The sequence below is a fragment of the Sparus aurata genome, chromosome 2, assembly GCF_900880675.1.
Source record: "Sparus aurata chromosome 2, fSpaAur1.1, whole genome shotgun sequence".
Taxonomy (NCBI): Eukaryota; Metazoa; Chordata; class Actinopteri; order Spariformes; family Sparidae; genus Sparus; species Sparus aurata.
This window is the reverse complement of record NC_044188.1, coordinates 344,922-368,724: the sequence shown is the minus strand read 5'-3', so window position 1 is coordinate 368,724 and position 23,803 is coordinate 344,922. Positions and strand designations below refer to the sequence as shown.

The 23,803-nt window shown below is 42.8% G+C and overlaps 1 protein-coding gene and 1 long non-coding RNA gene across 2 annotated transcripts in view; one reads left to right on the top strand and one right to left on the bottom strand.

Moving 5' to 3' along the window:
* Window positions 1-10,331, top strand: part of abcg1 (ATP-binding cassette, sub-family G (WHITE), member 1) — a 17,184-nt gene extending 6,853 nt beyond the window's left edge. The window contains exons 3-15 of the mRNA XM_030391990.1: window positions 4,204-4,321; window positions 4,497-4,629; window positions 4,821-4,871; window positions 4,941-5,086; window positions 5,241-5,364; window positions 5,499-5,613; window positions 5,815-5,960; window positions 7,088-7,189; window positions 7,290-7,458; window positions 8,786-8,886; window positions 9,048-9,206; window positions 9,293-9,411; window positions 9,639-10,331. Coding sequence (XP_030247850.1) covers window positions 4,204-4,321; window positions 4,497-4,629; window positions 4,821-4,871; window positions 4,941-5,086; window positions 5,241-5,364; window positions 5,499-5,613; window positions 5,815-5,960; window positions 7,088-7,189; window positions 7,290-7,458; window positions 8,786-8,886; window positions 9,048-9,206; window positions 9,293-9,411; window positions 9,639-9,867 — 1,712 coding nt within the window. The 3' untranslated portion in view covers window positions 9,868-10,331. The remainder of the gene's footprint in view (window positions 1-4,203; window positions 4,322-4,496; window positions 4,630-4,820; window positions 4,872-4,940; window positions 5,087-5,240; window positions 5,365-5,498; window positions 5,614-5,814; window positions 5,961-7,087; window positions 7,190-7,289; window positions 7,459-8,785; window positions 8,887-9,047; window positions 9,207-9,292; window positions 9,412-9,638) is intronic.
* LOC115566303 (uncharacterized) lies at window positions 6,682-23,803 on the bottom strand. The gene is made up of 3 exons (XR_003980969.1): window positions 23,794-23,803; window positions 14,527-14,531; window positions 6,682-6,833 (listed from the first exon to the last, which is right to left on the bottom strand). It is a non-coding gene; the product is annotated as an uncharacterized LOC115566303 (long non-coding RNA).

The window sequence follows — 23,803 nt, the reverse complement described above, 5'->3', positions numbered from 1 at the left end:
ATTATTCATATCTTCAGTTTCTCATGATATTCTCAACAGATGTGTGTGTATATATATATATATATATATATATATATATATATATATATATTTATATATATATTTGTATCTGTACATTCTGTATAGAGTTAAATTAGTTATGGACACCTTAGAGATGCAGGTGTAAAAGTATTTTTGTTTAAATTAATTACATACTAAACATATTACACATATTAAACATATTAAACATATTACATATGTTAAACATATTAAAGATATTACAATTATTACACATCTTAAACATATTAAAGATATTACACATATTACACTTATTAAACATATTACATATGTTAAACATATTAAAGATATTACAATTATTACACATATTAAACATATTAAACATATTACACATATTAAAAAGATGTTACAAATATTACACATATTAAAGAAATTACACATATGTCCTCAGTTTGTCACATGTCAGACTGCTGCTGAGACTTGCGGGAGCTGAAAATCCAAAATGTTGAATTCATTAATTTATGTACAAATGTTTAAAAACTTCAGGAAATGAGGAACTTTAACGGGTTGTTGAGATCTTTTACCAGCCGTCTGAATTTTTCCTGTTAAAAACGTTTGAATGTTTGAACGTTTGAATGTGGACCGTATCAGACGACATGATGTGGACCCAGTGGAGCAGGTCCAGTGTGTTCAGATAATAGAAGCACTAACAGACCTTCAGGAAGTGTAATTAAAACGGATTTGTCTCGTGTGACGATGAAGCTTCTGAACGATCGCAGAGACAAAAGACTGTATCAGGTTTCAGCTTTTCAGGACAAAAGACTGAAAGAAAAGAGTGAAAAGGACAAAGAGTTCAGTCTCCTCACAGAAACCTGCAGTCTCACCCAGAGACAGACAGGCAGAGACAGACAGACAGGAAGAGACAGACAGACAGGAAGAGACAGACAGGCAGGAAACAGACAGGCAGAGACAGACAGACAGGAAGAGACAGACAGGCAAAGAGACAGACAGGCAGAGAGACAGACAGGAAGAGAGAGACAGACAGGCAGAGAGACACTTCAGAATGATCATGACTCATAACAGAGATTAAATATTAATCTACTCATCTCATCTTGAGCGACCTCATGAAGTGTTGCACTGTCTGCCGCACTTCAGGAATACCCATGATGCATCAGGGTGGACTACCTGCAGTAGAGCGTGTATTACTGCAGTACAGTGTGTATTACTGCAGTACAGTGCAGTACAGTGTGTATTACTGCAGTACAGTATGCATTACTTCAGTACAATGCAGTATAGTGTGTATTACTGTAGTACAGTATTTATTACTGCAGTACACGGCAGCACAGTATGTATTACTGTAGTACAGTATGTATTACTGCAGTACAGTGTGTATTACTGCAGTGCAGCATGTATCACTGCAGTACAGTGCAGTACAGTGCGTATTACTGCAATACAGTGCAGTACAGTGTGTATTACTGCAATACAGTATGCATTACTTCAGTACAGTGCAGTATAGTGTGTATTATTGTAGTACAGTATGTATTACTGCAGTACACGGCAGTACAGTGTGTATCACTGCAGTACAGTGCAGTACAGTGTGTATTACTGCAGTACAGTGCAGTACAGTGTGTATTACTGCAATACAGTATGCATTACTTCAGTACAGTGCAGTATAGTGTGTATTATTGTAGTACAGTATGTATTACTCCATTACACGGCAGTACAGTGTGTATTACTGCATACAGTGTGTATTACTGCAGTACAGTGTGTATTACTGCATACAGTGTGTATTACTGCAGTGCAGTATGTATTACTGCAGTACAGTGCAGTACAGTGTGTATTACTGCAGTACAGTGTGTATTACTGCATACAGTGTGTATTACTGCAGTGCAGTATGTATTACTGCAGTACAGTGCAGTACAGTGTGTATTACTGTAGTACAGTATGTATTACTGCAGTACACGGCAGTACAGTGTGTATTACTGCATACAGTGTGTATTACTGCAGTACAGTGTGTATTACTGCATATAGTGTGTATTACTGCAGTACAGTGTGTATTACTGCATACAGTGTGTATTACTGCAGTGCAGTATGTATTACTGCAGTACCATAAGTATTACTGCAGTGCAGTATGTATTACTGCAGTACAGTGCAGTACAGTGTGTATTACTGTAGTACAGTATGTATTACTGTAGTACAGTGTGTAATTCTGCAGTATAGTATGTATTACTGTAGTACAGTATGTATTACTGTAGTACAGTGTGTATTACTGCAGCACACTGTGTATTACTGCAGTACACTGTGTATTACTGCAGTACAGTGTGTAATTCTGCAGTATAGTATGTATTACTGTAGTACAGTATGTATTACTGTAGTACAGTGTGTATTACTACAGCACACTGTGTATTACTGCAGTACAGTGTGTATTACTGCAGTACACTGCAGTACAGCATGTATTACTGCAGTACAGTATGTATTACTGCATACAATATGTATTACTGCATACAGTGTGTATTACTGCAGTACAGTATGTATTACTGCAGTACAGTGTGTATTGCTGCAGTACAGTATGTATTACTGCATACAGTGTGTATTTCTGCAGTACAGTGTGTATTACTGCAGTACAGTGTGTATTACTGCAGTACAGTGTGTATTACTGCAGTACAGTGCAGTACAGTGTGAATTACTGCAGTACAGTGTGTATTACTGCAGTACAGTGCAGTACAGTGTGAATTACTGCAGTACAGTATGTATTACTGCAGTACAGTGTGTATTACTGCAGTACAGTGCAGTACAGTGTGAATTACTGCAGTACAGTGTGTATTACTGCAGTACAGTGTGTATTACTGCAGTACAGTGCAGTACAGTGTGTATTACTGCAGTACAGTGTGTATTACTACAGTACAGTGCAGTACAGTGTGTATTACTGCAGTACAGTGCAGTACAGTGTGTATTACTGCAGTACAGTGCAGTACAGTGTATTACTGCAGTACAGTGTGTATTATTGCAGTACAGTGTGTATTACTGCAGTACAGTGTGTATTATTGCAGTACAGTGTGTATTATTGCAGTACAGTGTGTATTACTGCAGTACAGTGTGTATTACTGCAGTACAGTGTGTATTATTGCAGTACAGTGTGTATTATTGCAGTACAGTGCAGTACAGTGTGTATTACTGCAGTACAGTGTGTATTACTGCAGTACAGTGCAGTACAGTGTGTATTACTGCAGTACAGTGCAGTACAGTGTATTACTGCAGTACAGTGTGTATTATTGCAGTACAGTGTGTATTACTGCAGTACAGTGTGTATTATTGCAGTACAGTGTGTATTATTGCAGTACAGTGTGTATTACTGCAGTACAGTGTGTATTATTGCAGTACAGTGTGTATTATTGCAGTACAGTGTGTATTATTGCAGTACAGTGCAGTACAGTGTGTATTACTGCAGTACAGTGTGTATTACTGCAGTACAGTGCAGTACAGTGTGTATTACTGCAGTACAGTGCAGTACAGTGTATTACTGCAGTACAGTGTGTATTATTGCAGTACAGTGTGTATTACTGCAGTACAGTGTGAATTACTGCAGTACAGTGTGTATTATTGCAGTACAGTGTGTATTATTGCAGTACAGTGTGTATTATTGCAGTAGAGGTTACTGTCGTTCAGGGAGATTAAATCAGATTCAGTCAGATTAAATCTGATAATCTCATTAACCGTTGTTCAGCCTCCATCAGCAGATAAACACTGCAGCGGTTACAGCAGGTCGTCTTCATCATCATCATCATCATCATCACTCTCCTCTTTGGTTTCCATAGTAACCACATGTGTGTAATGACTGTGTCCTGGTCACTGAGCTGCTGGTGTCGACCAGGCAGAGCAGCTTGTTTGTTTATGATCTGGTTGATTCATAAATTCATGTTTTCCTGTGAACAGACTGAACAAAGATTGGACCTGAAGTGGAGCTTTACAGGCTCATAGAAGAAGTCTTTTCTCTCACTTGGTTTTGATGTTGATGTTTAAACAGGATGAAGAACTGCAGGTGGAGTCTGTCTGAGTTTAGCTGGGTTCAGTTTGTGGGTGTTTCACTTAGAGTTTGTGTGAATGGAAGCAGATTGATGTGAAACCCGAGGCGGAGGACTGGAGGACAAAGAGTGTCTCTGAGAGAACCTGGGAACCTGAACGCTGATTGTTTCTGTCCCGTTTTAGGTTACAAGACTCTGCTCAGGGGGATCTCTGGGAAATTCACCAGCGGAGACTTGGTGGCCATCATGGGGCCCTCAGGAGCCGGGAAGTCCACCCTCATGAATATCTTGGCCGGGTACAGGTGGGTACGGGTCAGCTGAGGATGCACTCGACAGTATTAATGTGCAAATCATAAACAGGAAGTGACATGATGACATCATTAAGAAACAGTCACAGCAGCTTCAGGTCGTGTTTGAATTATATTTAACAAATTCACTGTTTATGACATTAAAGATTGCGTGTGTGTGTGCGTGCAGGGAGACGGGGATGAAGGGGGAGATCCTGATCAACGGTCAGCCCAGAGCCCTGCGCTCCTTCAGGAAGGTTTCCTGTTACATCATGCAGGACGACATGCTGCTGCCGCACCTCACCGTGCACGAGGCCATGATGGTACTCTCAGTGACACAGTACTTTTACTAGTACTGCACCCATTAATACCTGCAGATAAAATACAACACATTACCAACAGTAAATGAAAATACATAAATATCAAATATCTTCACAGACTGTGTTTATCATTACGACAGTTTATGCAGTATTGTGCAGTATGTCTTGCAGTACTTTGACTGTCATCACTGCAGGTTTCAGCCAACCTGAAGCTTCAGGAGAAGGTGGAGGCTCGTAGAGAGATGGTGAGTCCGACCCCGACTGCCTACTGCTCATGTCGTGATGTCAGAGGTGACAGTCTGCTTCCTGTTCAGGTGCGGGAGATCCTGATGGCTCTGGGTTTGCTGGATTGTGTGAAGACTAGGACGTCTCACCTGTCGGGGGGTCAGAGGAAGAGACTGGCCATCGCTCTGGAGCTCGTCAATAATCCACCGGTCATGTTCTTTGATGAACCCACCAGGTCACCCCCCCCCCCCCCCCCCCCCCCCCCAACACACACACACACACACATGTCCACACACACACACATGTCCACACACACACACGTTGTCTGTGAGGCTTCAGGCTCATCATTATGTGTCCAATAATTCAAGTGTGTGTGTGTGTGTGTGTAGTGGTCTGGACAGCTCGTCTTGTTTCCAGGTGGTCTCTCTTCTGAAGGCTCTGGCTCAGGGAGGACGGACCGTCATCTGCACCATCCACCAGCCGAGCGCCAAACTGTTCGAGCTCTTTGACAAGGTGACAACAAGAGTTATCAATCAATAATCAATCATCAATAATCAATAATGTCACATGGAATCAGATCAGAGACATTTGACTGCACAACATTTGACTGTCAATACTCTCTCTGTATGTGTGTGTGTGTGTGTCAGCTGTACGTCCTCAGTCAGGGTCAGTGTGTCTACAGAGGGAAGGTCTCCAGTCTGGTTCCGTACCTCAGAGAACTCGGACTCAGCTGCCCCACCTACCACAACCCTGCTGACTTTGGTGAGACCAGCCAGAATACACACGAGTACTCACACAGAGTACATCTGATGTACATGTACTGCACATGTGCAGTGACTAAAGCTGTCAGATAAATGTAATCGAGTAGAAGTATAAAGATGATATAAAATACAAATACCTCAAATGTGACTTAACCTCAACTGTCCCTGTGTGTGTGTGTGTGTGTGTGTGTGTGTGTGTCAGTGATGGAGGTGGCATCAGGTGAGTACGGGGATCAGATGGTCCGGCTGGTGCGAGCGGTGCAGGAAAGGAAGTGTGAGAAGGATTATCAGACTGAACTGAACGGAGACACGAGCCTCCACCCGCTCCTGTGGCAGCGCACAGAGGAGGTAAAAAACAAACGCACCACGCGTCACACAGCCCGGTCGTCATGGAGGCAAACCAACAGGAAGTACCTGATGTGTTGTTGCAGCATTAATAGATGTTTGATTATGAATATATTAGAACGTGTTTCTTCATGTGATCGACCGCCAGAACAGAAGAAACGCAACAAAATCATTTCCTTGTCACAGTCTGTCCTCCAGGAGACGTTCAGATACTTAAAACTGAATCTGGTAAAAGTAGAAGTACTGATCCAGCTTGTTTACTCCAGTAAAGTAATAGATTACAGGCTCTGACATGTACTCAGAGTATCAGAGTAAAAAGTCTCCCTCTGAAGGACATTTGTGCTCAAAGCTAACTGAAGCTCACGTCATATTAATAGAATTCAAAGACTATTAAAGTTAAAGGTAGAATCAGTAGGATTTGTCCCAGCTGTTCCTGAACGCACCACAAAGACAGTTGATTGTTGAGTCTCATTCCCAGGACGTCAAATAGACACATGTTGGGTTGGTAAAGCGTCCCGAGCAGCAACAAAGAGAGAAAATCAGAAACTCTCTGCAGATACGAGACACTAACACGCCTTTTCTCCACATTCCAGTCTCCCTCTCTGTCTGTTTACGCCTTCTTACGGCTTTTACGTCTTTGTCTCGTCTCGCTGCGTCTGCCATGCGTGATGTGCTCTGATTGGTCCACATCAGTCTGCTGATGGTGGGAAATAACAAGAATCCAGAATTCACCTCAGATGCATCAAACTAAAGTAACGAGGCTGTTCTGAAGCTGTGAGGAGGAGAAAGTTCACATGTAGAGAGGAGAAGTCACACAGATACTCAGAGTACACAGACAGGAAACATGTACTGAAGGAGAGTAACTGAGTATTTGTACTTCCACCTCTGCCTGTCAATCAACTGATACATTATATTTTTTCTAGTTGTTGGAAGCTGTTTGTCCTTCAGAGGAGAAAAGGAATTAAATCATGAACCAACATGAATTCTCTGGAGTCCGTGAATCCATTACATGAACAGATGTATAATTTTGGTGCGTTAATTAACAAATGAAACAAAATGTTGTGTGTGTGTGTGTGTGTGTGTGTGTGTGTGTGTGTGTGTGTGTGTGTGTGTGTGTGTGTGTGTTGCAGGAGAGCTCGTCCTCTGAAGGCTGTCACAGTTTCTCAGCCAGCTGTATGACTCAGTTCTCCATCCTGTTCAGGAGGACGTTCCTCAGCATCCTCAGAGACTCGGTGAGGAAACACAACGACACCTGCAGCACACACACACACACACACACACACACACACACACACACACAGTAACACATCCACACTCTGATTGGTTGAGCAGGTGCTGACTCACCTGAGGATCTCCTCTCACATTGGGATCGGCGTCCTGATTGGTCTGCTTTATCTGGGCATCGGGAACGAGGCCAAGAAGGTTCTCAGTAACTCAGGTTTCCTCTTCTTCTCCATGTTGTTCCTCATGTTCGCTGCTCTGATGCCCACAGTGCTCACCTGTGAGTCACACACACACACACGCAGTAGTAAGTAGTAAAATGTACTCCCCCCACAGTACAAATACTTTAACACATATTATAATACTCTCAACAAGTACTGTGACTTCTGACTAGGGGTGTAACGATACACAAAAATCACGGTTCGATACGTGCCTCGGTTCTGAGGTCACGGTTCGGTTCATTTTCGGTACAGAATGGGAACAAAATGCAAAACATAAATTTGCTTGTTGTGTATCCAGAACTTTTGTAAACCAACAATTTATTGTAACATTAAACAAAATATGAAAATAAAATTAAAAATAGAATACTGTTGTAAAGTGCTGCCTGGTAATAACTTCAATCTATTATTCTCAAATAAACAAAATATATCTAAAATAAGCTTTCCAATGAATAAAATATTCTTAAAGAAAAAATATATGAAATATTATAAAAATAAATTCCTCACAGCGTGTTAAAGGCTTTTAACTAAACTTTTCCACAAGTAAAGTGCAGCACTAACAGTTCCAGCATGTAGCCCTGTTCAGTTTTACTCAACCTTCTTATTTTTTGCCAGAAAGTTAAACTTGTCCACATTGACTCCACCCATGAGTTATTTCTGAGTACAGGCTTTCGTTGTGAAGATATAAGGACGACAACATGCACTTTTGGATGATTTATTTATTGACACAGTCACCTACACTGTCACTGTGTGCTCTGTAGCGCTCCTCTAACAGTGGTTTGCAGTGGTCCAGCATCTCCGTGTGGAATAGTGTTCAAGCCCATTTGAAATGAATATACATATGCATGACTTGGATCGATGAGCAGGGTGATCGGAATGTTTTTCCTGGTTAGTGGACATGGCTGAGGACCCCTCACGAGACGGGATTCTCAAACCACACCTCCAGCACACCTGTGAACCTCACCAGTTAGAATGATCACCAGTTAAACTGTCACCATGTCTTTCTCCGTTGCAGTATTTAACGAGGAAGCCGCAGTGTTCCCAAGCAGGAGACTTTAGTGATGAGGGAGGGTCCTCAAGCTCTGTTTTCTCGCTAGCGTTAGCCATGACGTAAACGGGCTGCACGTGTAGCCGCAGGCGGAAAATAAACACACGCAACTTCCGTTCCGGGAACTCACCCGTGCACAGCCCTGTACCGAACCCAACATCCCGTACCGAAAGGGTTCAATACAAGCACATGTATTGTTACACCGCTACTTTTGATACTTTACTTACATTTTGCTTTTGATGTTAAATATTTGAATTTATCTAGAAGAAAAAAACAATTAATAATAAAACAATTTGTAGTCTTTGTGAGTTCTGAGTTCTGAGCGTGTGTTCGGGCTTCAGTTCCTCTGGAGATGGGAGTTTTCCTGAGGGAACACCTGAACTACTGGTACAGTCTGAAGGCGTACTACCTGGCGAAGACGATGGCTGACGTCCCGTTCCAGGTGAGCTGACACACGACAGCTCAGACAGCTGAGCAAAGATTTTACAAAGTAAAGATGAGAAACACTCATTCACAGGTTCATGTGGTGAAAGTATCAGTGGTGATTTGATCCGTTCTCTTGGTGAGCTGTACGTCATCAGTACTGTTCTGGCCCGTATACAGGTGGTGTTCCCGGTGGTGTACTGCAGTATCGTGTACTGGATGACGGCTCAGCCTCCTGACGCCGGACGCTTCTTCCTCTTCCTGTCTCTGGGGGTCCTGACGTCTCTGGTGGCTCAGAGTCTGGGGCTGCTGATCGGAGCCGCCTCCACCTCGCTGCAGGTCAGCCTCACTGAACTCATCTGTGTTGGCTGACGCTCAGGTGTGTCCACCTGTCGCCCTCACGCAGGTGTGTTTGTTTCCTGCAGGTGGCAACCTTTGTCGGTCCGGTCACAGCGATCCCTGTTCTGTTGTTCTCTGGGTTCTTTGTCAGTTTTGACACCATCCCTTGGTACCTGCAGTGGATGTCCTACATCTCCTACGTCAGGTGAGGGCACTGTCTGATTTAATAACTGCAGCTGTGAACAGAGAGAAGAAGAAGAAACTGAATCTTTACATATCTAACTTTGGCAGAATGAATTCACCAGCTCATTCATCTGTCAGTGAAGTTTTGTATCCAGAAGTTGTGTCCAGCTCTTTAATCTCATTCTGGGACTCTAACAGAGCGACAGATGATGGAGACATTTCATCAGCTGCTCTTGTGTTGTGTTTCAGGTACGGTTTTGAGGGCGTTATCCTGTCCATCTACGGTCTGGACCGGGAGGATCTTTACTGTGATGAAGACGACACCTGTCACTTCCAGAAGTCTGAGGCCATCCTGAAGGAGCTGGACATGCTGGACGCCAAACTCTACCTGGACTTCATTGTCCTCGCCATCTTTTTCTTCTCTCTGAGGCTCATCGCTTACTTTGTCCTCCGCTACAAACTCAGCGCTGAGAGGTAGACTGGGACCAGGACCAGGACCCGGACCAGGAGAAGATCTGAGCGGCAGCGTCCGCCATTTAGGACAAAACCTTTAGGCCAAAGTTAGCGTGTAGCAGTGCGGTTTGTCTACATGTGGATCTACTTTGGCTCTCTGTTTAAAAACCACAAAGAGAACACAAGTTAAAGGTCTCTGAGTGTCTTGAGAGGACGAGGTGAGGACACATCAGGTCCTGCAGGGACAGCAGCTGGTCTCCTGACTCCTGCAGGTTTAACTGTGCCACAACAGACTGTCTCACTAACTAACAAGAACTGGAAAACACCTGATTTTTCAGAATAAAAGCGTCCGCAGACTCTGGACACTCATGATTCAGGACAGGCTTTGACTTTGTTCCACTCTGAGGTGAAGACACTCTGTCCTCACTGTGTACATCAGACTGTTTATGAGACCAGTTCTTTCTTGAATAAACTTGATTTTCTCCCACAGTCCTGACAGATTACTTATGTAACATCCTGACGGTCTGCAGCCACGTTAGCAGCTCTGAGACGTTTGAAGAGAATCATGTTGCACCACACACAGAAGTGTCCCTATTATTGTGTCCACTCCATTCACATCAGCCAGCTGCCTGAAACATGAAACAGTTCAGATTTCATCCTTCAGTTTTACAACTTTACAGTGAAGTGATGAGAACAAACAGACCTGCAGAGCTGCTTCTGAACAAACCAACACAAACTCTAATTAAGATCTGACACACAAAATCTAAAATGATGCAGTTCTATAAAACTATGCAGTAGAATTTAGAGTAGTAGTAGTTTTGTGTTTATACACTAAATTGCCAAAAGTATTCTCTCACCTGCTTTGACTCGCATATGAACTTAAATGACGTCCCGTTCTTAATCCAGAGGGTTTACTGTGACGTCGGTCCCTCTGCAGCTATAACAGCTTCAACTCTTCTGAAGGCTTTCCACAATGTTTAGGAATGTTTATGGGAATTTTTGACCATTCTTCCAGAAGTACATTAGTGAGGTCACACGCTGATGTTGGACAGGAAGGCCTGACTCTCAGTCTGCACTCTAATTCATCCCAAAGGTGTTCTATCAGGTTGAGGTCAGGACTCTGTGCAGGCCAGTCAAGTTCACCCACACCAAACTCTCTCCTCATGTCTTTATGGAGCTGCTTTGTGCCCTGGTGCACAGTCATGTTGAACAGGAAGGAGCCAACCCCAAACTGTTCCACAGAGTTGGGAGCTGGAATTGTCCAACATCTCTTGGTATGCTGAAGCATTCAGAGTTCCTTTCACTGGAACTAAGGAGCCAAGCCCAGCTCCTGAAGAACAACCCCACACCATAATCCCCCTCCACCAAACTTCATGTTTGGCACAATGCAGTCAGACATGTACCGTTCTCCTGGCAACCGTCAAACCCAGACTCATCCATCAGATTGTCAGATGGAGAAGTGTGATTCGTCACTCCAGAGAACACGTCTCCGCTGCTCTAGAGTCCAGTGTCAGCGTGCTTTACACCACTGCATCTGACTCTTTGCATTGCACTTGAGGATGTTTTGCTTGGATGCAGCTGCTCTGTCATGGAAACTCATTCCATGAAGCTCTCTACTGTTCTGGAGCTAATCTGAAGGCCACATGAAGTTTGGAGGTCTGTAGCGATTGACTCTGCAGAAAGTTTAGTGACCTCTGCGCACTCTGCTCCTCAGCATCCACTGACCTGCTCCGTCAGTTTACGTGGCCGACCACTTCATGGCTGAGTTGCTGTCGTTCCCAATCGCTTCCACTTTGTTATAATACCACTGACAGTTGACTGTGGAATATTTAGGAGTGAGGAAACTTCACAACTGGACTTGTTGCACAGGTGGCATCCTATCACAGTACCACTCTGGAATTCACTGAGCTCCTGAGAGCGACACATTCTTTTACTCATGTTTGTAGAAACAGTCTGCATGCTTTTATGCACCTGTAGCCATGGAAGTGATTGGAACACCTGATTTCAATTATTTGGATGGTGAGTGAAGACTTTTGGCAATATAGTGTATATGTAATCTTATTATAGACATAAACAAGGAGGAAAAGACTCACGAGGAAACAAAATGTTCTGAATAAAATGAAAACCAAGAGTTTCAGAAACCTTTAAAACAGAAAAGACTGCTTTTACTGAACCTGAACTAAACTAAGGAGTCAAAGACCGACAGAGCAGCAAGATCTCTTCTTTATTAAAACATGTTGAATATATTTACTTTAGAAACTGGGAGACGTCAGCAGCTTTGACATGAGCACAACAATCATCAGCTGTCACAGCATTTCCTTTCACAATAAATGAATAAATAAATAAATGAATAAGTAAATGACTAAATGGTTGTATTAAAATCAACACTCAAGTGAGTCCAGAATAAAATGGAAGTGATAAGATGTAAATGTACAGTCATGTAATATAACAATATAAACACGTGCATTATAAATAATTAAGAGCGCTTTCAAACGTCCTCAGAACAAAAAACTATAAAAAATACAATCATGTGAAACAGTTTATGTAGGGATCCCCATTAGTGTGTGTGTGTGTGTGTGTGAGTAACTTTATATAGTCCTGACCCGACCTCATCTAAAATAGATAAATATGATTTACAGTGGTGAACAGAGAGATGATAAAGTATTGATCCGGTCTGAACTGGGTCAGAATCACATGATGTTCGTCAGTTTGTTGTCATTAAAGTCAAACCTCATTTAGTTTTGTGTTAAAGCTTTGTGAACTACATCGTCTCATCAACATGCCATCAGAACCACCATGGAGCCAACTGGGTCAGAAAAGGTTCTGAACAAGATGAACATCACAATAAATCTGCTCATACTGACTGCAGTTCTGGTTCTGGTTCAGTTCTCTGAGCTGCTACTATACAGGAGCAATGATTAAGTAAGGAGACGACATCACAGTTATAACGACGTATTTTCCATCTGATATTTCAGAAACTTCGTGTGTGATTCATGACACGTTCAGACAGGATCAATACTATATCATCTCTCTTCACTACAAGACTGTGGAAGCAAATCTGGACCATAATCCTAATTAAAATGGATTAACATGAATGCTTTTCATTTTCAAAATATAGCTGCACTTTTAAACTCATAAATAAAATTTTGCATTTCCATTTTCTTCTTCAAGATTGCTCATTCTGTGACTTAATTAAAATGATAAAGAAAAGGACGTTGAAGATTTAATGTTTAAAAGATGCCCCAACAAATAGTTACCAAAATTCAATTTGAAATGTAAAATAAGAAAATTAAAATGCATTAGCAGAAAGACTTTTTAATTTCAAGGTCAGAGCTGCATTATTTGACGAAATAGAAGAAATGAAAATGGATAAAAGTGGTTTGGATGATTTATTACTTATTTGATTATTTATGAGTCACAAAATGCAGCTATATTCTGAAAATGAAAAAGCATTTCTATTAGTCCATTTTGATTTGGATTACGGTCCAGATTTGCTTCCATACCAGTCAGAGGTTTTATCCATGAAGGGAACCGGAAGGGGCGGGGCTTCCCGCGCTCTAGTTTTCAAATAATCCTGATATTTTTATTGGTTCGCTGCTGCGTCTGTGCGGTGACGACATGGCGAGGCAGGTGACCTGACCTGAGCCCGAAAGCGCCAAAACCGTCAACAAGAAGAGACATCCGAGAGCTGGAGCCGCGAACGGAAACGGAAACCAGAAACCCGCCAGAGACCAGCAGCGACCGGCGGCCCCTTAGAGACCGGCGGCCCGTTGGAGACCAGCAGCGACCGGCGGCCCGTCAGAGACCGGCGGCCGTCGGAGACCGGCGGCCGCTCATTGACCAGCAGCGACCGGCGGCCCGTCAGAGACCGGCGGCCGTCGGAGACCAGCAGCGACCGGCGGCCCGTCAGAGACCGGCGGCCCGTTGGAGACCAGCAGAGACCGGCGGCCCGTTGGAGACCAGCAGAGACCGGCGGCCCGTCAGAGACCACCTGCTGACAGAGACCAGCGGCCGACAGAGACCATGGCCGTGGAGGACGACGAGCCGAGACTTGTTGGGTAGGCTACTAGCTAAACAGCCCCACGGTTTGAATTCACTTTATTTAAACTACTGTGTCAGTCACTCGGGCCAGGCTCCGGGACAGTCGGTCGTCTTTGATTCACCGGACCTCATTCACAAAGTCAGTAGTTTATCTCAGTCCTCTCTAGATGTCTTAACACTGACTCACGCGGTAAATAAGGGTTTATTTCAAACAAATCCAAGTTAGTGGTTGTTAGAAAAATGAAAATACAAACCAAAAGGTTTTTGTGAGTTTCTTGTTGTTTTCTTTCCTGTTGGAATCATCTGTGTTTCCTGACAGCAAAATAATTGTCTGATGTCTGATGGATTTGGCGAAAGTGATAGCTGCTGTTTCTGGTAAAAAAAACGGATGTTATTAACTAAAAGATCTGTCTCCGTTTAGATATATTCAATGATATCAGTCAGAGATCTAGAATGATAATAATCTGAGCAGGTAAGTGAAAAACAAGAACTTTGTTGTGAAGGTATTCACTGAGGGATTTGGTGTGTGATCGATTGAATAAAATCAACAGCTGTAATAGTGTAAGTACCAGAGCTTGAGCTACATGCTGCAGGATTAGTAGCATGCTAATCCAATAACCAAACCTCAGTCCTGTTAGTCAACCTCTGCTTTCTCACTGTGTGACGGTTACAGTGGCAGGCTAATGCTAACAGGGTCTCTGCATTGTTACCTTACAATTTGTCACAATTGTGTATTGTGTATTTTTCTTTATTAATACGTCACAACTCACATGAAGGCCGGTTGGGTCAACGACTCACTCGTGTCCTCAAGGACTCTATAAGGTAGTCTCACACCACGTTAGGACACTCTCACACCACGTTGGGACACTCTCACACCACGTTAGGACACTCTCACACCACGTAAGGACACTCTCACACCACGTTAGGACACTCTCATACCACGTTAGGACACTCTCACACCACGTAAGGACACTCTCACACCACGTAAGGACACTCTCATACCACGTTAGGACACTCTCACACCACGTTAGGACACTCTCACACCACGTTAGGACACTCTCACACCACGTAAGGACACTCTCACACCACGTTAGGACACTCTCATACCACGTTAGGACACTCTCACACCACGTAAGGACACTCTCACACCACGTAAGGACACTCTCATACCACGTTAGGACACTCTCACACCACGTTAGGACACTCTCACACCACGTTAGGACACTCTCACACCACGTTAGGACACTCTCACACCACGTAAGGACACTCTCACACCACGTAAGGACACTCTCACACCACGTTAGGACACTCTCACACCACGTAAGGACACTCTCCCACCACGGAAGGACACACTCACACCACAGAAGGACACTCTCATACCACGTTAGGACACTCTCACACCACGTAAGGACACTCTCACACCACGTAAGGACACTCTCACACCACGTTAGGACACTCTCACACCACGTTAGGACACTCTCACACCACGTTAGGACACTCTCACACCACGTTAGGACACTCTCACACCACGTAAGGACACTCTCACACCACGTTAGGACACTCTCACACCACGTTAGGACACTCTCACACCACGTAAGGACACTCTCCCACCACAGAAGGACACTCTCACACCACGTTAGGACACTCTCACTCCACGTAAGGACACTCTCCCACCACGTAGGGACACTCTCCCACCACGTTAGGACACTCTCACTCCACGTAAGGACACTCTCACTCCACGTAAGGACACTCTCACACCACGTAAGGACACTCTCACACCACGTAAGGACACTCTCACACCACGTAAGGACACTCTCCCACCACGTAAGGACACTGACTTTGCCAGTTTAACCAACTACACACAAAGCAAAATTCCCCATTGTTCAGATTATTCCTGTTCCTTTGTCAGTGTTTTCTCAGTTTTGTTTAGTATTAGGGAATTCTTTTTTTGTGTCTCTGGCAACTGTCAAACAAATACGACATAACATAACACAACAGACAGACGGCTTCATAACTTCCCTCATAATAGGCGGGTCGTCCAGCAATTGAAAGGTCGCTGGTTTGAATCCCCGGCTCCCCCTGCTGCATGTTGAAATGTCCTGGATCACAATACTGAACCCCAAATTTTCTGCATCAGCACCTTGCATGGGGTCCTCTGCCATCAGTGTATGAATGTGTGTGTGAATGTGACAAGTGCTCAATACACTGGAAAACATCTGTAGAAGTCATCCTAGCACTTGTTCACTCTTTCAGTGAACATTGTGTTAGGGGCCCACCACCCCGTCCATCCCTGGACAGTCGGAAACCTCAAATGTTCAGTGTAGAGTTTCTTGCAGCGTGCTGATGATCTGAAATTCATTTCTTAGTAATGTTGTAAACTTTTACAAACAAATAAGGGATCCAACCATATGAACTGGCTGCAGTGTTAACGTGATAAACACATGAATCCATTATTATAATCCAGTGAAAAATTATTAAGACTATTCAATGATATTCATTGAAATTCTTTTGCTACTTGTCTTTTAGTATATTTTGATGCAAACACATTGAATACGCTCACTAAAGTAACATCTGGATGCAGGACTTTCACAGTTTACAAAGTATTTTTACACTGGTGTTGTGCTTCCTTTACCACCAGAGCAGTAATGTTGAGTTGTACTGTGACCAGCAGGTGGCGCTGTTTTCTTACATCAGACCACCAACCAAAAGAGAGTGTAGTGTGAGAGTAGATCCGTGAGGAAGTCATTATCTATCTGCTGATCATTAACTGTTATTTAAACCATCTGTGTATTTAGTTAATAATCCTGCAGTCACACAGCCTGTTCCTCATCTATCAGGTGTGTTCAGATCAGCTTGTGTCCAAAAGTAACAAGTGAATGAGCTGTAGAGATCTCAGAGCAACTGTCTTCCTGCGAGTTTACCATGTATGATTCCTTGTTTTTTTCTGTCCCTAACAGTAGCCCTGTTCAGACAGAGATTATGCATTATCGCCACAACAAAGGTTCACCTATGTACTGCCTTTTTTCTTAGTTCACACTGAACCAAGCAGCAGCACAAAACCACTCCAGTGTGTCATTTCATACAACATGCTGGATGATAATTGTAATCATGTAGCTGCTGATCCTGACCCACTCAAACATCCTTTAGGTAGTATCAGGGCTGTAAATCAAATCAAATCAAATCAAATCAAATTTTATTTATATAGCCCAAAATCCCAATCACATTGCCTCAATGGGCTTTACAATCTGTACAGTGAACAACATCCTCTGTCCTTAGACCCTCGTTTCGAGTGAGGAAAAACTTCACGTTGATGGAAAAAAAAAACCTTTCAACAGGGTAAAAAAAAACAATGGAAGAAACCTCAGAGGAGGGATCCCTCTTCCAGGACGGACAGACATGCAATATATGTTGTGTGTACAGAAAAGAGCAATTAGGGCCGTATTACTGGCGAACCAAACCAGTGTGAATGGATAAGCCGGCTTCGTGTATCGAAGGTGTGTCCATCGCACAGTCTGATAACTGCACAGGTCCTTCACTCAACTAAATACAGAGAAATGTCCCACAAAGCAACGTTACAGGACCAAACAACAGTAACGTAGTAACTGTAACTGTCTTTGGAAACTTATGAGGAAAAAAATACCGCAGCTGTACGTGGAGAAGCTTCTGTCCTCCTGTCTGTCCTCCTGTCTGTCCTCCTGGCTGTTCTACCAACTCTTCATCACATTTCTGCCCGAAAAACAGCTTCTGTCACCCGCAAAAAACTTTAACTCACTGAGTGTTTGTGATGAAAATAAATCACCGCGACCGTCAGCCCTCCAGACCGAGACTTAAGTGTACTTTCCCCTGGAAAACAGCCTCCGTCCCCGCGAGTGAGGGAGTCAGACAGCATACTGTTTACTGATGGCGATTATGTAATTATGTCATTTATGTCCGCAGGTTTAGATTGACAGACGGACACCTGGGAAACACCTTGAAAACACACTGACCTTCCGCCTCTTTTGGAGCTGCAGCGCTGGCTTTCTGTGTGAACTACACAGCAGTTCTTTTTTAAGGCAGAGAATTGGCGAACCAACGCTGTGGAGATAATGTGGTGTTGCTGTGTAAAAAGGGCGAGTCTCATTCCCAGAGAGGGACGACAGACTGTCATGCTGACTTCTCCTCGCTGAATGTGCCGACTTTAGTTAAAAAAATTATTTCTTGGCCCTTTTATATGTCTTTATTAACGGGACAGATATGTCAGGGAACAGGATAAGAGAGACCAAAGAGCCCTGGGCCGAGACTTGAACCCAGGGCTACTGCAGCGAGGACAAACCCTCCTACATGGGGCGCTCGCTCTACCAACTGAGCTAAATGGCACCCAGACTTTAGTTTCCCTACACGTTTCCAGAGACCGAAACTAAATGACACAGTGGCACACAATAATGATGAAGACAAAGACATATGAGTTAAATTCTTTTGCTCTAAATTGTGTCACATGATCACCTTGGTAAACAGCCTGACTCTCTCTGCCTCTCAGATGCATTGTACTGGGCGGAAGTTTGATGTTGAGTTAGTAGGACGGACGGCTTGACAGTGACTTTTAAATGTATAAAACTTAAATGTATAATTTTCTCCCCCTCATATAGGATACAAAAGACACTGTCTGCTACCACATTACTGCTATTTCAGGGTTCTCCCCAGACGGTGGAACAGCGGCGCTGCGCCGCTATACTCATTTTCAATGTTAGCTGCTTTATAGCGGGTGTGTGTGGGCTGCCGCGGTCTTCTCGTAAAAGAAGCGCCCGTCCGTCCACCCCCTGGCTCATGGAGTTGACGACCGTACTACCCCCCCCCCGTTATTCTACATCCTACTTCTACTCTACTACATCTACTATGTCCAAGTATGTATGGTGACAGTTTAAGCATTTGCTTTTTTATCTGTCTGAAGTAACAACATTCTCTGCAGAGAAACGGAAAGCAAAAGAGAGCGAGACAAAGATATTCTCCATCTGGTTAGCATTATAGGGTCCCAATAAAATATAAGAGAAGATACCTAAACAGATAAAACAAGTCATTCCCATATCAGCGAATCCCCTAAACTGAGGCTTTAAGGCCCCCACACACCGGCCCAACCGTTGGACGTCTGAAGCGCTTGGAGAGATTCGGACGAGGTCGGGGACAAATATGTTTGGTGTGTTCAGGTGCGTCGGAAGCTTTCGGAGCCGCGTGGACGTTGTCGGCTCCGACTGAGCATGCGAAGTCTGAGGAGGAGGGCCGTCGGACGTCTGAGCCATTAGATTCTCTGATTGACGGTGTACTAGCGAATCAGTGCGGTGTCTGGGAGGGACGAAATACGGTGTGCGCATTGGTTTTCTACGCACTACGTTCCGTCATTTCTTGTTTTCATGCTTTGGAGTACTGGCATGAGACTAGCTGTTATTATGTCCGTTCAGGACGAATTAATCTGTGTTCGTTTGGTAATGCCTTGCTGCATGTTTAGTATGCAGCTGTTTTTGTCTGAAATAGTTAAGTTTCATTTTGATCGAAAGTACAGAGAGTTGCGTGCATAAAGCTCTCGTCCAGCGTCTTTAACACTAGAGCCACCGGCTTATTGCATCTCGCGCAAGCGCAGAACGTACACACTACTGTGGAGCTGGCAGCACGTCGAAGCGGTGTGTTCAATGACACTTTTGTGCCGAACGGGTCAGACGAGAGGCAACAGAGTGGTCGGAGAGTGGTCGGATAAGGCAGTTGGACGTCTGGGCGGTGTGTGGGGGCCTTTAAGGCGGGGGTGTGATGAGGGCGAGGTGTGGAATGTATTTTGAACGGGTTGACAGTCGCTGCTTGTCTTATGTACCTGTGTCTTGTGTCTGTTGATGTATGTACTGCATGTATTGTACTGTTATGTGTCAGCCTTTTGTCCAAGACAAAATCTCCCTCAGGACAATAAATTAATCTCGACTCTTAAATAATGCTGGTGATGAAGCTGGCGTAGGCTAATAGGTGAGACCCAGACAGCTTCAGGGCCTTATTGGCTTTTAGGCACCTGGCAGTTGACGGATCTTTATGTAACAGCTGATAATCGGCTACAGAGGCAGTAAGACAACAGGGCTGAGGTATCGATGCATGATAGATGAAGTAACACTGGTTGCACTGGTTTTGTTTGTTTGTTTATTTGGATCTCTTTTAGCCCAGTTGGGCTATTCTTCCAAGAGTCCATAACATAAAAACAGAATACAGAATACAATGCAATCACAATACAGTATAACTAAAACACAATACAATATAAAACAGACACAACCAAAAAACATACATACAACACATGAATGGCATTATATACTTAACTTATACAAAACTTATACAGATAATATACATAAAAAGCTATCCCTCAATCACAGTCATACAATTACCATAAAAGAGTTCAAATACTTCTCAAAAAAATACCCCTAATGTTTTGTTTAAAATGTTTTTCTGGTAAATTCCTAATGAGGTCAGGTAGACGATTCCATAGCTTTACAGCCCGAAAACAAAACATCCTTTTGCCAGTTACAAGTCTCGTCCTGGGTAAAACATAATCACTTGTGCTAGCTGCTCTTGTGCTGACTAAATGTCTGTCTTTTACCTGCTGGAATCTGCTTATCAAAATCATCAATCGGAGTATCATTCGGACATCTAAGAATAATTCTTGCAGCCTTATTTTGCGCAGCCTGGAGTCTACCAGTTCTCCCACTCCAGCATTACCCCAAACGGCAGCACAATAATTTACCAGACTCACAATTAAAGCATGGGTCACTTGTATTAATATTTTTTTGGGTAAATATTTGGCTATTCTACCAACCATAACAGCAGTCTGAACCAGCTTCTTACATAGATTAGATATATGTGGTGTCCAAGACAGATGACTATCAAGTTGAACACCTAATAGTCTAGTCTCATCTATTTGTTCTATCATTGTACCATTTGTCATGAGCTGTAAGAAGGGCAGAATTTGCTTCTTCCTCACAGAACCAATAAGCATTACTTTTGTTTTCTTTACATTCAATACGAGTTTGTTCATGTCAGCCCAATCCTTAATTGTTTCCAGGTCTTGCTGTAGTGATGTCTGTATGTCTACACATGAATACCCCGGTACATACACAGTAGTATCATCTGCAAAAATTGTCATTTTTGATCGGACTAGAGCATATGAAATATCGTTTGTATATAACAGATAAAGGAGAGGCCCAAGGCAACTGCCTTGAGGCACGTCACACTGTATATTCAGAGGCGAAGAATATGATCCATTTATATAAACAGATTGTGTTCTTTCAGATAAATAAGCATGAATCCAGTCAAGCGTGGTTCGTTGGAACCCATAATGAAGGAGTTTTTTCAATAATATACTATGATCTACCAAATTAAATGCTGCACTAAAATCCAAAAATAATACACCAACATATTTTCCCAAATCAATTTGTTCTAGCCATTGATCTGTCATCTCAATGAGGGCAGTCGCAGTGGAATGCTCCTTACGATATGATGTTGATTAGCAGAGAGTAAATCAATAGTTTCCATGTATGACCAAATCTGAGCACTGATTAAGCTTTCCAGAATTTTACTCAGTGCAGGTAAAAGACTAATGGGCCGACTGTTCTCAGGTGAGACAGGTTCTTTACTATTCTTTGGAATTGGACATAGCTTAGCTTTCTTCCATACTTTAGGGAAGTGACCGGTGTCGATTGACCAATTAAACAAATACCTCAAGTGGGCAGCAATCTGCGGTGCAGCATAACTCAATAACCTGTTGTCCATTAAATCATAGCCTGCAGCTTTCTCATCAGGAAGTGACTCCAGCAAATTCATAACTTCTTCAGTTGTTACAAAGGAAAGGGAAAAAGAGCCCATTTTACTCAGCATGATGTTGTTGCCAATCAGATCATTCAGAGTATCTTTAGGACTGGAAAAATCTGTCATCTTTCTTAGTCTATTGATTTTGTTTTCAAAATAAGCAGCATAATGATTGGCAACATCAACAGGCTTTGTGATCACTTTTCCATTCTCCTCAACAAATGATGGATACTGTGCAACATTTGTTCCCAACAATCCTCTGACTGTATTCCATGTTTTTTTTGAGTCATTCACACACTCTGTGAATGCTTTTCTGTAAAAAGAGGCCTTTTCAGTGCGTAGTTGCGTAATTTTCTATAGATCCGTTGGTCAGATTCTAAATTTGATTTTAAAAATGTAGCTTTTTCCTCATTTCTCATTTGAAAAACGTTGTTAAGTTCATCATCTATCCATGAGGCAGAGCAAGCTTTAACAGTCCGTTTCCTAATTGGAGCATGCTGATTCATCACTTCAGTTAAGAGTTCAGTAAAACATTCAGATGCATGATCTAAAAATATTAATTCCCAGGGACATGCAGCCAAATCCCTCTTAAATTCCTCACAATTAAATATTTTAAAACTCCTCCTTACTACTATTCCAGGTGTTCTCTTTGGAATCTTAGATATCCTGGTTATGGATACAATATTGTGGTCCGACCAACCAACAGGAAACACACACGCACTTGATCACTGTTTCGGTACACTGGTAAAAATCAGATCAATGCACGTCTCAGTACGTATGCCATTCATTGTAGAAAATCTTGTTGGATTCCTAACCATCTGCTTCATATTACACCCCTCTGTAAATCTCAATAATGTAGTTTTATCGCTATTCTTGTTATCACACCAATTTATATTCAGATCACCCATAAAAAACACTTCCTTATTATCATTAATTGCATTATCTAGACTAGAACATAAGTCATCTAAATAGTTCACATTTGAGCAAGAGGGTGGATATGCACATCCAATTATTAGAGGTTTTTGATAAGGTAGATGTATCTGTACCCATACAGCCTCCAGGTGATTCATTGTTAGATCGTCTCTCTCTTTAAACGGCAGATGATTTTGAATATACATTGCCACACCTCCCCCATTTCGATTCGTATCCTTTCTTATAAAATTATACCCATCCACATGAACTTGACCTTCAGTGATAGAACTATCTAGATGTGACTCAGTGATGGCTAGAACATGAATATCATTGATTTTCAGCATGTTACAGATCTCATTCATTTTATTTGGTAAACTACAAACATTTATGTGTGCAATATGTAATCCCTGCTTAGGTAGTTTTAAATTCACAGAACCAATTTGAATCATCAAATTTGCCATAGTTTAACGACCTGCATCAGATATCCATCAAGCTCAGAATAACCAGGGAGTTGTTTTGGGGTCACGATACAGTTGGTTATTTATGTACAATTTGTCTGTCACTAAAGTGACGCGATCATTTCGAAGTCTGTGTTCTTTCATTATGGGATAGAGTACATTCCTCCTGTTGATGATTTCAGGTGGAAAGTGGTCATTCACTCCAAACTTTGTGCCCTTAAGTTATTTTCCTCAGCTTTTCACAAACTCCTTATGTTTAAAATGTTCAAAATTGGCAACAATGGCTCTTGGTCTGTCTTTCAACACTTTACCCATTCTGTGGACTCGGGAGAAAGTGACATCTTTTACCACTTCACTTGGCAGTTTCAGCTGTTCAGTCATGAAGGTCTTCACAACAGTTTCACAATCAACACTGTCCTCCTCTGGAATTCCTGAGAAAACCAAGTTGTTCCTCATAGAGTGACACTGTTGATCAAGAAGGGATTCTGACAGGCGCTTGTTCTCTTTCTCAAGCACATTCACCCTGCCCTCCATATCCTTCACAGATTTCTTTAGGTTCCTGTTGTCACTCAGCAGTTCATCAGTTTGCCACTGACTGTATTCAAGGCTTGCTTTGAGCTGATTCAAGTCTTTCATCATAACCTCCAACACATTCAGTTTAGCAAGTCTATCATTAATTGACTTCAGGAGGCCAATCTCGACCTCCATGACCCCATCAGCTTCATCGTCATCACTTACTTCCTC